At 40.2% G+C, this 14,388-nt stretch overlaps 1 protein-coding gene across 1 annotated transcript in view; it reads right to left on the reverse strand.

Moving 5' to 3' along the window:
- The window catches only part of atp9b (ATPase phospholipid transporting 9B), a 286,554-nt gene that overhangs the window by 220,470 nt on the left and 51,696 nt on the right, over nt 1-14,388 (reverse strand). Inside the window, exon 3 of the mRNA XM_078216847.1 lies at nt 4,184-4,334. Within this exon, the coding sequence (XP_078072973.1) occupies nt 4,184-4,334 (151 nt within the window). The remainder of the gene's footprint in view (nt 1-4,183; nt 4,335-14,388) is intronic.

Genomic DNA, 14,388 nt, shown 5'->3' on the forward strand with positions numbered 1-14,388 from the left:
CCATTCAATGACTATTTTAAGAGGCAACCTGTGTATGCAACACAGGAGATCCATTCACTTAATTGAATTTTAAAAGTTGTCAATCAAGAGTGCTGGACCCACAAAAGCTAACCATTACTGGGCTACTGAAAGCATTCTTGAGCTATTTTTGTCTTTGCGCAAAAGGTTTCCATAAATGCAAAATTATTATGTTTTTCTGGAGTCCACATCACTCCTAACAATTGCTCAACAACCTATGGCATTGGTTTTAACAAAAGCTAACAAACCTCACAGGCTGCTGCGTGTTGCCTAATTTGCACTGAATCTTTGATTCATTCCCTCATTGGAGGGTATACAAAGAAAATTAGTAAAATTTTAAAAAGTTACGGCGAATAAAGCACTTCTGTGTGAGTTTTCCAGTTTTAAACACAACTCAATTCAAAAGCTGAGGCATTTGTTTTTGCGATGCCCTTTTCAGGTGGCATCAGTTTTGCAAATAATCTTAAAAAGCAGCATTTATTTCCTTGAAGCTTCAGAGAAACTCTCCCCACTAAAGTCAGCATTCATATTTAAATTTCACACGTGGAGAATTCAACAGGGGAGGAGATGGCCTCGTAGTATTATCGCTGGACTATTAATCCAGAAACTCCGCTAATGTTCTTGGGACCCAGGTTCGAATTCCTCCACAGCAGATGGTGGAATTTGAATTCAATTAAAAAATATCTGGAATTAAGAATCTACTGATGACCCTTGTCGATTGTCGGAAAAACCCATCTGGTTCACTAATGCTCTTCAGAGAAGGAAATCTTCTGTCCTTAGCTGGTCTGACCTACATGTGACTCCAGAGCCACAGCAATGTAGTTGACTCTCAACTGCCCTCCAAGGGCAACTAGGGATGGGCAATAAATGCTGGCCAGCCAGCAATGCCCATGTCCCACAAATTAATAAATATAAAAAGCATGCTTGTGCTTCATGTAACACCAATGCTCATCAGAAAACTCTTCACAGCCATATTACTGTTTTAAAACTTCCTGCCACCAGAACTTCCAAACAGGAACATCAATGATTGCAATAGAATGGCAAAGTTGCATCCATCAGGAAACATTTGAAAAGAGAAGGCCAAAGGACGACCTACTGAAATTATGAAAAGGTTTAAACAAAGAAAGGTACAGCACAGGAACAAGCCCTTCGGCTCTCCAAGCCTGTGCCGATCATGATGCCCAAACTAAAGTTAAAAAAAACCTGCTCTTACTCGGCCCGTATCCCTCTATTCCCTCCCTATTTATGCACCCATCCAGACGCCTCTTGAATGTTGCTGTTTACAAGGTAATTGCAGATGAGATGTTCCAATTGTCAAGGAGACCAAAACTATGGGCCAGAATATAAAATAATCGCTAAGAAATCCAACAGGAATGTTCAAAAGAAATATCTTCACACACAGGGTGGTGAGAATATTAACTCACTACCACAACTTGCCGATGAGGCAAATAGCAGAAACCCATTTAAAGGGGAGCTGAATAAACACATGGACAAAAGGAATATGATGTCATGCTAATACGGTTACATGAAGAATGACAGAAGGAGATTCACGTGGAACAAAAACTTACATGGACCAGTTGGGGCAAATGGGCCATTTCCATGAAGCTAGTCAGGACTAAGAAATCAAACAGTGGAACTGACATTGACAAGATTCATGGTAAAATGCATACATGTTCACTGTAAAGCAAAATTCAAATCAAACCCGCTGCTTTTAGGTGAAAGGTTTTCATAGAAATCATAGAAACCCTACAGTACAGAAAGAGGTCATTCGGCCCATCGAGTCTGCACTGACCACAATCCCACCCAGGCCCTGCCCCCAAATCCCTACATATTTTAACCCGCTAATCCCTCTAATCTACGCATCCCAGGACACTAAGGGGCAATTTTAGCATGGCCAATCAACCTAACCCGCACATCTTTGGCCTGTGGGAGGAAACCGGAGCACCCGGAGGAAACCCACGCAGACTCGAGGAGAATGCGCAAACTCCACACAGACAGTGACCCAAGCCGGGAATCGAACCGAGGTCCCTGGAGCTGTGAAGCAGCAGTGCTAACCACTGTGCTACCGTGCCGCCCTACAAATCTATAAATCTGTGGTAGGCAACTTCAATTTAATTTGGGTTATTTGCAACAACTGCTCTACCACAACAAAGTCAAATTATTTGTTACTTGTAAACAATTCGAGAGATTATTTTTTCCCCCCAGGGACCCGGGTTCGATTCCCGGCTTGAGCCACTGTCTGGGTAGAGTTTGCACGTTCTCCCCGTGTCTACATGGGTTTCCTCCGGCTGCTCCAGTTTCCTCCCACAGTCCGAAGATATGCGGGTTAGGTGGATTGGCTATGCTAAATTGCCCCTTTGTGTCAGGGAGATTAGCTAGGGTAAATGCATGGGCTGACGAATGGCAGATGGAGTTTAATTTAGACAAATGCGAGGTAATGCATTTTGGTAGATTGAACCAGAGCAGGACTTACTCAGTTAATGGTAGGGCATTGGGGAGTGTTACAGAACAAAGAGATCTAGGGGTACATGTTCATAGCTCCTTGTAAGTGGATAGGACCTGGGTGGGGTTGTGAACGTGCAGACTCGATGGCCCAAATGGCCTCCTTCTGCATGTAGGAATCTATGATTACTGTTTGTCAACAGTTACAATTTTTTGATTTGTTGTTGGAAATTATGAACATACGAGCATTTGTATTTATTTGCGATAAACTGGCTGAAGTTACTCTAAAGTTTAAATATGGTCATCCTCTACCTTGTTAAACAAGCCTGCAAAGTTCACAATCATATGGTGGGGTTTAAGATTGACATGTGGTTCCCAGCATACCCTTGGAGATGTCAATACTGAAAAACTTGATAAGAGATTTACAATTTTTTTTAAAAATCACAAATTATTTTCATAACATGGGCGGTGTTTATTCACCACTGAATGGATTATGATATAGGAGGTGGCCATTGGGCCCATCACGTTCCTGCCTGCTCTCTGCAGGAGCAACTTGACTAGTCTCTCTCCCCTGTCTTTTCATGTAGCCTTGCAAATTTTTTCTCTTCAGTTAATACTGCAGAAGGAGGCCATTTGGCCCATCAAGTCTGCACCAACTCGCCATAGAGCATCTTACCCAGACCCTATCCTTGTAATCCCACATATTTATTCTGCTATTCCCCCTAACCGACACATCTTGGGACACTAAGGGGCAATTTAGCATGGCCAATCCACCTAACCTGCACATCTTTGGATTGTGGGAGAAAACCAGAGCACCCAGAGGAAATCCATGCAGACACAGGGGGAATGTGCAAACTCCACACAGACACACAAGGCCAGAATTGAACCTGGATCCCTGGTGACTGTGAGGCAGCAGTACTAACCGCTGTGCCACCCCCAATTATCTTTTGAACACCATGATTGAATTTTCCTCCGCCACACTCTCAAGGAAGTGCATTCCAGATCCTAACCAATTGCAGAATACTTTTTATGGTAAGTACAGTTATGAGCACGAGCCATTTTTTTTCCCCAAAAATAACCAACAGAGAACACAGGTTCCAAAAAGAAAGACCACAATCTGTACTGTAGGGCAAAGATGGAAGTTGATTTTTTTTTCAAGCTTGGAAATTGTGGTATTCCACTGACATATTTACACATGATAGAGTACAGGCAATATTCTGATTTTCATCTTGATAGGAAGAACTGGCTTTTATTATTTTACATGTTCTCATTGTGTTTGCTTATGCGCAGCTAAATCTGATAAAGAGCACCTTCTCACATAGAGGGTACATGGAACGCAGTGGTTAGCAATGCTGCCTCACACGCCAGGGACCCGGGTTCAATTCTGGCCTCGGGTCACTGTCTGCGTGGGTTTTCTCTGGGTGCTCAGGTTTCCTCCCACAGTCCAAACATGTGTGGGTTAGATTGATTGGCCATTCTAAATTGACCCTTGGTGTCAGGGGTTTAGCAGGGCAAATGAGGGTTACGGGAATAGGGCCTGGGTGGGATTGTGGTCTGTCCAGACTCGATAGGCCGAATGGCCTCCTTCTGTACTGTAGGGATTCTATGATGTGATAATATATACCAACACTGGAATAGATTAGGTCAAAAGTATTACTTCCATTTTGTAACTTCTATGTATTTATATCCAATCAAAAGGAACACCAAATTTTCACTCACTTACCCCAGGTACAAATGTAATGAGGTTGTACTTCTGGTTTTTGATGGCATTTCTTGGATATTTTTCCTCACACTTCTCTGGATGTCCCAGCCAAACCGTGCGAGCTTTATGCTGTTTCTTTCTCCGACAGATGTTAGCAAGGCAGTCGCAGCAACTGAAAGATACAAAACACCTCAATGTTCAACCATGCCTCATGAAGTAAATTCCAATGCAAATGCTTTTATTTTAAATTGAACATATTAAAATCATTGGTTCAGTGCGAACTGTTGTTGGCATCAAAATATTTGCTTCCTTCCCAGGTACATTTTGCATCAGATTAATCTTTCCTGAGTCAGTGAAAACTGCTTGCAAAGAACTGCTCACTGCTACCAAACATCAGAAACAAATAATCTCTTATTTCTCTGTCCAGCCATTCTATTTTTCCAATTTGTGAACTGCCCAGGTTGTATCATAAAGCACGTTAAAATGAAGGAGCTAGAATATCCACCATTAGCAATTCGGGGGCGACACGGTAGCAGTGGTTAGCTCTGCTGCCTCGCAGCACCAGGGGCGCGGGTTCAATTCCAGCCTCGGGTGACTGTCTTTGTGGAGTTTGCACATTCTCCCAGTGTCTGCGTGGGTTTCCTCCAGGTGCCCCGGTTTCCTCCCACAATCCAAAAATGTGCAGATTAGATGGATTGGCCATGCTAAATCGCCCCTTAGTATCAGGGGGACTGGGTGTTACGTGTGTTACGGGGATAGAGCCAGCATGAGATTCTTATTAGTGCAGGCTCAATGAGCCAAATGGCCTCCTTCTGCAGTGTAGGGATTCTATTCTATGAATTAACACAAACTTGCATGCTAATTCTGATCCCTCAATGTCAGGATCAGGAACTCCTGTTATGTGGTCACATTTAAAATATCGTATTGGGAAACAATGAAATCGGTATGAGGATTAAAGATATAATTTTTTTTTGTAATCTTGACTTTACAAGTTGATAAACCTTCCTGGGCAAGGTTATAAATTCTACTTTAGGCATAGATTTCCTTTTTTTTTAATCTACTCACTACAAAATATAATATGTAATGAAGAGTGGAATATTAAATATAACCAAACAGAAATACAAGTAAGTTTTTGATATGAAAACACGGTATGCGAGCCTCTGGTAAATACATTTATCCTGTTCCCTTGTCCATTCTAACCCTTTCCTTCATCCACCTTGCCCAGCTAATCTTGAATGTTTCTTTTATCCAAAGCTACTAGTCTTTGGTTTACAGCGAAAAAATCAAAGACATTATCTGGAAAAGTACCGGTAAAAATCTTGACAGTCCATAACAACTATAAACTGGTACTGTATTTATGCCCCTTTCCTTGTTCTCTCCCTAATCACCTTCATAAATGCTTTAGGTGGTGAGGCAAAAGATTTTCCCATTTTAATCTACTTCAGTTTCCAAAACTGTGAAATAGATCAGGTTTCCTGAAGCATAAAATTTGCATCCCAATTCTTGAAAAAACTGTTTTGCTGCACAATTTTGATCTGCACATAGTAAAGCTTGGAAAAATGCACATCTGCCATCAACTGAACTGCATTTTTTTTAAACATTTCTCTGGCATTATAACGACTTTATTATATTCAGTTTACGCATGTCCTATGGAATTTGCACAAAGGGTGCAACAAAACTCTCGTAAAATTGATTAAGCAGTACTATAAAAAGATATTTTATTTCCTCAAGTGAAAGTTTCAATAGATAACCACCAATAATTTCAACCTCTACGCAAAAGATATATGAATTTATACAGGGTGTTTAAAGTTCTTGTATAACTTTATCAGTCAGATGATTTTTAAAAAAAGAGACTTGAGACTTTGCAGTTCAGCAAGGTAATATTACTGGCTCCATAAGCCAGAGACCAATGTCACGTGACTCCCACCTTGCTGCGCTATCTTTGACAAAGGATGCGTGTATCCATTGTCCGGGTCCCCTAGATGGTTAATCATCTCCATTAACCATTAAGGATTGAAAGGAAGGTTACAGAGCTCTTTGCCTCAGTAGATGAGCAGATCACTGTTGGCCAGCCATGGTTATGAAATGCAGATGGCGCTTGTATAGCTCTCTTTGAATCTGGTTTGTGTAACCCACATGGGGGTCATTCATGGCTCTTCAGGGATAATGATGTATGGGTTTCCCTGATATTACCAGGCAGCTTATTTTGTTCAGGGTCACGGATAGACATAGATTCAGCCATTTCCACTCCTTGTCCAGTTTGAAATGTTGAGGGCTAGCAATGAGCACATCTCTACATATTTCATTAATAACAAAAGATACAGGGTGACGTCTGAGTGCTTTACAACACCAACATTTTACCATCATTGTCTTGTCGCACTTGTCAAATGCAGGTGCTTCCAGATCCGACGAAAGGGACACAGTATAACCATAATCTCCAATACTAGCCATTGCAGAAAGCAACTGATCTTATTCCCAAACTAAAGCCTTCGTTTTTGAATGTTTCAACATTGAAAAAATGCATGAAAAGTAACAATGGGGTAAAAGCAACTGATAGTATATGCAAATTATCTTCTACATAAAGATAGAATGAAATAGTTTTAAAGAGCATTTAAGATGGATTTAAAAATGAGTAAAAGCTGCTGGTTTATATCTCAGTTATCATAATTTTCATTAATTAAAATAATGCATCCTCCCAACCCACCCACCCACCCACCCCCAAAAAAATAATAAAATTGCTCCAAAAATGTTTCATGGTTTTGGACTCTATAGCAAGTAAGTAGTTAGGGAAGTCAGGTAGGTACTTGGTTTTGAGATCAAAGATCAACCATCATCTTATTGAATGGCACTGCAGGCTCGAGGGACTGTAATACCTAATCCAGATTTCATTTCTTATATTCTATATTTTTCATTTTTTGTATCGCAGCAATCCTGTGACATCTTGAAACTGCCAAAGAAATGCAGTGGTCAAAATTCATCAGAAAAGCTGCATAAATAAGGCCACTGTTAAGCGTACGTCCTGTTAAATTCTCTCATTGTAAGCAGAGAATAAAGTCATAAATTCTTCACATCTGCTTCAGTGTATTAGGTTCTAATTGCTCAATGAAGCATGATTGAGAACAGTTTTTTGTGGTACTGCAACCCATTACTGTAATGTTCTTTTGATATACCACAACCTTGGATATAGCACAATTTAGACAGGGAAATTGTACACCACTTATGATACTGACAACTCTTGCATTTTTTTTTAAGTATCGCTGAAAAAAAACTAGTGTGCTAATGCACTAAGCATGCAAATTACACTTCAGAGTATCCTCATTTCAATTACAATAGGCAACATGATAGGGTCTATATCAAGTACTGTACATGAAAACCAATATCAGGGATATAATCTGCTGAGAAGATAATGTGTATTTATAACAAATCTCCTCTATACAACTGTAAATTTAATAAATTAAAAAGGTTGAACACAAATTGGTGGGGTGCCAGACTCCTAGCCAGAAGGTTGCAAGTTTGAGTTCCACAACTTGCCTGTCAGACAAATCCACCTGTCTCATTTGGGTGAGGTTAATTTATTTTCAGCCATACTGATGTAAGAATTTCCATATTAAAAAAAGCACAGTACTTCAAGTCCGACTTGAATTGTATCACTCAGCTACAATGTTTGGGGTCACCTAACTTAAAGGACAAATACTGGGATTTAAAAAATGGTCAGCGAGTGATAATGACCTGGAACTCACTGACTATGAGGGTGGTGGAAGCAAAAACTATTAAAAAGGAAACTGGATGGGCATTGTTGGAAATAAAACCTGCAGGGTTACAGGGATAGAGCAGGGGGACGGGACTAACTGGATTGCTGCATGGAAAGCTAGCAAAGGCCTGATGCCACGCTTTGTGCCATAATTGACAATGAATTATAAAATGAGCAGGATCTAAAGAGCTTCTTTTATTGAAAGACCTTTACATAATACTTGGAACTTTATTATTTAAAAAACAATCTTTCAAGAATTCCCAAAAAGATAATGAATATTATGTGTGAATTCTATCATATAATGTGATTATGCGATCCACACTCAGTTTGTTCATTTTTCAGGTGGTGATTATTTATATACAGTAAATGCCACAAAATAATCTAAATTAACAGAATCTGCCTCTGGCTTCCCTCAAAATGTTAAAAATAATCTGAGATCCCTGGTCAGCAAATTATTTAATGAATCCTATGTTGAACACTCAAAGTGGATTGGTTTGGATGTGTTAAAACCTCACCCATTATTTCTGTCTTGGTGTCACACCTCCACCTTTGGTTTTCCATTTTGTACCTTTGTGTGGATTATTTTTAAACAGTAAATCCTTTTAAATCATTTAGTTTGATCTTTCCAATCATTAACATCTTTGATATGTTTCATACATCACAACAGTGACGGTACTTCATAAAGGTATTTCATTTGCTGCAAAGTGCTTTGAGAAGTCCAAAGATGTGCGGGTTAGGTTGATTGGCCAGGTTAAAAATTGTCCCTTAGAGTCCTGAGATGCGTAGGTTAGAGGGATTAGCGGGTAAATGTGAGGGGGTAGGGCCTGGGTGGGATTGTGGTCGGTGCAGACTCGATGGGCCGAATGGCCTCCTTCTGCACTGTAGGGTTTCTATGGTTTCTATGGTTTCTAAGTCAGGTGGTCATGAAAGCGCTGCATCTTCTCGGCCTTTTGGCGAAGATCAAGTGTAGTATGAAGAGGATGCTGCGCTTGGTTGAGGTCATTGGGTTACATTTGAGCTTCATATTCATATGAAGCAATTTTTAAAAGCGGTATCTCGGCCTTTTGGCTTAGATGCAAATGAGATCAAGCCTTGGAGGAGGAAACCTCCCCCTCCTCCAATCAGCTTGGCTCATGTCGATCAGGTCCAAGACAGGTGTGAAGGCCCTGTCTTGTCAGCTTGGATCGGAAATGTCTCAACTTGTTGAGACTCTGAATTGGACTGGATTTGATTGAATTGGAAAAGTATAAAAAAATGGGAAGTCTTGTCCTTCTTTCCAAAAATTTGTTACCTAAAAAAAAAGAGAAACCTTCTCAACAGGTAAACCTCAAAACAGGTTGACCAAATTGAATTGGGCACCTGGGGGATCCAAGTGCTTGGTTGATCAATAAAAAAAATGGTCACCAACCACTTAATCTTTCTGAAGTTTAGGCCATTTCCAGTTGGAGTGCTCTTGAAATTTGGGACAATTGAGGGCATGCAAAGAGCATGGTTGGAGTCTTGGCATAAAACATGTTCATTTTGCACTCATACAGCAGTTAAAGTGCAAATGTCGTCTGAGTCTGGAGTCACACTTGACCTGGAAAAGGAACCCTTGATCTGATTTGTACTGAATGAGTTTAAAACTAGCTCAAAGTTGCAACTACTTTGTACTAGTATTAAACCAGTTATAGAACTTAAGAAATAGAAGTAGGCTATTCAGCACATCAGCGGCAGCATGGTGGCACAGTGGTTGGCACTGCTGCCTCAGTGCCAGGGACCCGGGTTCGATTCCCGGCTTGGGTCACTGTCTGTGTGGAGTTTGCACATTCTCCCCGTGTCTGTGTGGGTTTCCTCCGGGTGTTCCGGTTTCTTCCCACAGTCCAAAGATGTGCTGGTTAGGTGCATTGGCCATGCTAAATTCTCCCTCAGTGTACCCGAACAGGCGTTGGAGTGTGGCGACAAGGGGATTTTCACAGTAACTTAATTGCAGTGCGAATGTAAGCCTACTTGTGACTAATAAATAAACTTTAACTTACCTTTAACAGTCAAACCTGTCCTACCATTGAGAAAGGCGACTCCACTTTCCTGCCTGCCCCCACTAACCTTCAAATCCCTGCATCTCAAGTATTATTCTTTGGTTTGAACTGCTGGAGGACCGTTTAAAGCAGGTAATACCAAAACCAGCACAACACAATCGCCAATAGACATTTTATTAAAAAGACAAATAAGAGGGAGTCTTTTCAAATTCATTCCATATATATTCTAATGGTGCACACACCGTAGGAATCATTTTTGTAAAAACAACTTGACAGAGGTGCAGTCCTTTGGGTGTAGCAATGCTGAAGGGGATAAAGCCCCATCAATTTTCTTTGGCCTTGCTCCAAATCCTGGAATTGCCCATTTCACCCACCCCCACTTGCACATTTTCACATTGGATTCATGTCTTTGAATCTTTTTTGTTGCCAAATTCCTCGGTAGCATTGAATTATTCAGAGAGCAGATTAACAGATTTAAATAAAGGCAACAGCACTTTCATGTCATTAACCAGGATGGCAAAACTCAGTAGATCATTATGTCAGTTAAGATTTATCATACAGAGAACATCATTCTGGAACTGTTAGATTTGCATGCATGTACTTGGGGATGGGGGAGGGGTGATTTTCCAACCTTGTGTGTCACTGCTGAACCTTTCCATCAGCAACATATTCAGAATTAACTCCAGAAGTAAAACAGAGTCATAGAGGTTTACAGCATGGAAACAGGCCCTTTGGCCCAACTTGTCCATGCCGCCCTTTTTTTTTTAAACCCCTAAGCTAGTCCCAATTGCCCGCATTTGGCCCATATCCCTCTATACCCAATCTTTAATTATTTTGCAACACTCCTGAATGCTTCCTGGCAACAACATATATTACTCAGCAACACCGAAAATAAAATCTGCAAACTGGCAGTCCCCTTTATTTTCTAACTTTGTTACTGGCAACAGTACCACAACTGCCATACACACGGCAGCAGAAGTGCCTCCGTCAACACTCAGTGCCACTTCGAAAGCCGGCTCACCTGTGTTACCAGCTTTCCCAATATCATAGGGGGTACAAAATAATATATCGAACCTACAGCATCTGATTTTGAAAATGATCACAGAATAGAATTGTCATCAAATCCCTACAGTGCAGAAAGAGGCCATTCGGCCCATGGGGGGGGGGAAGAAACATGCAAACTCCACACAGTCACCCAAGGCTGGAACTGAACCTGGATCCCTGGTGTTGTGAGGCATCAGTGCTAACCACTGTGCCGCCCTTAAATGCAAGCCATAGTTTCGCTGTGAATTTATAATCAAATTATTTTCCTATTGAAACAGTGAATAAAAATAAGTTTCCAAACAAAATGCAAATAAACTGAAAGATGCTGTTTTTTTTCTCCGAATCAACAGCCAAGTGCTGCATTCCATACCACCTTTAGTTCTGACCTCCAGAGCAATTCCGAAGTCAATCTACAAGAGGCCCACTGGCAATGTTTCCATAAAGCCAGAATGACCTGCAACAAAGCCATGCCCTAGCACGTTTTCTTTGGCCAGAATTTCTGACAACCAGCCTACCTTCTCAAGGCCATCCAGCTAAACTTCATATTGCGCAGATTAGATGTTGAGCAGTCTCTCACCAAGGTACAACAACTTTACAAACTTTAGATTTAGAGCGTCTGGAGTTAAAACAATTTGAGCATTGCATTTTCATATTTTAGCTATGTCTATGTAAAGTGTGAAGAGAATCAAGCAGTGTCATGGGTTGCTGTGGATCATTTGTTAACCTGATTCAATTTACAAGAGTACAGGCAAATTACTCACCAAATATGCAAGGCTTGGGAACGCAAAACAAAGCTGATGCAGCCAAACTGACAAAAACACACTTCTTGAGTTTTTGCATGAACAACTTACATTTATATTGTATCTTAACTAACACACAGAGTGAGATTACACAGAAGTTGACGGAACCAAAGCAGAAGACGTTGGGCAGGTGAGAGTCAAGATGGTCAACATGTATATATATGACGCCAATAACCTAGTAAATGTTCCAAGAAAACTCACAGGAGTATTATTGAATTTGATAGCCAGTCATGTAGGGAGATTGTAGGGTAGACAATGAAGGTTAGTCAAAGGTTTTAAGGAGTGTCTTAAAGAGGAGGATGGGGTGGGCAAAAGTGAGCAGTGGAGAGAAAGGAGTGGGAATTTCAGTTTAGCGCCTTCACAGCTTCTGCATTACACAGTGACAAAGACTGGTTCCTACAGCACCATCATTGCTGCAACTGATCAGTAGAAGGGTTAACTGAGAATTTCCAAAATTATACTTTTTCTATATTGCTTCATGCAGAGCAGCATTTTACCAGGTTTCTACATAGCATAACAGTACAAAATGATTGTTTGAGGGCACATAGGCCACCTCATTGACCAGATTAATCCATGCATTAGGTCTGCTCCTGCACTTCATATGGAAATAACATTCGGTGGTAGTATTTCCATATGGACAAAGTGTTTCTGATAACTAGGTAGATGAAAATCTCATGACAGAGAGAAATCAATCCATCTTGAAGCCCCTGGAGTACAGATCTATATGTACGAAGTATTGCTAATTTCACAAGCTTTAATGGAATTCCAGCTGCGTTAGTGAAAAAACACTGACTGTGCATAATACCATATAATCGAAAAACAATGAATTGTTGTTGATGTTGCTGCTGAGTGCAATGAAGGATCTTTTCAGAATACCTAGCTGTTGAGAACAGAACGAAGAATGATGGGAGTTCTCTTAAGGTTGTGAGGCAAACAGACAAAAAAGGTCACAAGTTGACTGAATAGTGTTTTGACAAATTTGTCTTCAGGTACAAATATGGAAATAACATTTCCACTGATCTATCAAGTAGTACACTTCTCTTTCAATAAACTGGGCGGAAGAGTTAGCTGAAGAATATATTCCTCAGTCACATGCAATCTACAAATGGAAATAAATGTTTTGTCTCACTGCAGAAGTTTACACAGTCACAGATAAATGTATTCCATCAGATTCAACCAACTGCCTACTGGGGAGAACTCATAATACAGGCAAAGAACAAATTGATCAATTAATGATGTATACACTTCATACATCAGTGGTCTAAAACAATATATTTTGTTCTAGCAATCATCACAAATATCATACTTATGTTTGTCACTTATTTTTCTTCTGATGGAAGCAAACACCAAAGAAAAGAATCAGGCTAGAATTTCAATCGCTGAATGCAGTGCAACGTACAAGATATAATTTCCTATCCCAAATGTCTGGTATTCCTCGAGTCAGGAGTGTGTGGCTGTCGCAAGGTTTTGCACCAGCCCCAAAAGAATCACACACTAGTCCACTTCACTTTGTAGACCCACATGAGCAAAAAGACACTCAAATAAAAGCAAAATACCGTGGATGCTGGAAAACAGAAATAAACGGAAAAAAAGCAAAATTACATCCCTGGAGAAGCATATTAAGGTCTCTCGAAAAATGTTGCATCTTCAACTCATCTACAGAAATGATAGCTTTTCTATGAGTGTCAAACCTGAAAGATTACACCAACTTCAAATCACAGTAAGTAGTCTCTCAATACCAGCTGAAAGTTCAACATGTTTATTTGGTAGCACGAGCTTTCAGAGCGTTGCCCCTTCATCACCTGACTTTAACCTGGTGTGGTGAGGCTACTTACTCTGCCTACCCCAGTCCAACGCCGGCAATTCCTTTTCAAATAATAGGATAAGTTTGGTGGAGTGGAAAAGAAAGCAGTTCTATGGAGAAAAAATTGCCTTGACTTTGCGATTCACATTTTCTCTCAACTTTCTAATGGTGGCATTATATTAAGTACCAGAGAAAAAGAAAAGAAACTGAAATAACTATACTGCATATTTGCCCCTGGTCTTCAAAATAACCTGGGTTGATAGTTTGAGGGGCTAACATATCTGCTATTTGTACTTTAATATAATTGGCTTGAAAATTAAAACGCCAGAAGCACAATTCTGCAAAATAATCACGCGACTCCTTGATTAATATGCTAGTTCTAAACTTTACACCAGATTACTATCAAGGTTTGAAAAATTAATGTTTATATTGGCACACCCTATAAAGTTTCCTTGTGCGCCAACATTTGATTAATGCATAATTTAAATTAAAAAGGTTGCTTTTACTACTGAAAGACCATTTAGTATAAAACAGCTTCAAGCAATTTGGAAGGTTGAATATATTTTTTGACATAAAATAAACTGGAAGATTCAACAAACTCCTGGTTCTTAATCAGAGCAATGGAAACTGACATGTTTAATATGGAACGGTGCAGGTGTCACTTATGCAAGCAAAGCATAGAAGTACTACAATTCTTACCCTACTAGAAACATTGACTTAACTGTCTAATGGCGATATTCAGATCTTAGAACTATTATTCCATACCAAGAAATCCACCATCCTCAACATAGTCTCTGAACTAATAATAC

The sequence above is a fragment of the Mustelus asterias genome, chromosome 7 (assembly GCF_964213995.1).
Source record: "Mustelus asterias chromosome 7, sMusAst1.hap1.1, whole genome shotgun sequence".
Classification (NCBI taxonomy): domain Eukaryota; kingdom Metazoa; phylum Chordata; class Chondrichthyes; order Carcharhiniformes; family Triakidae; genus Mustelus; species Mustelus asterias.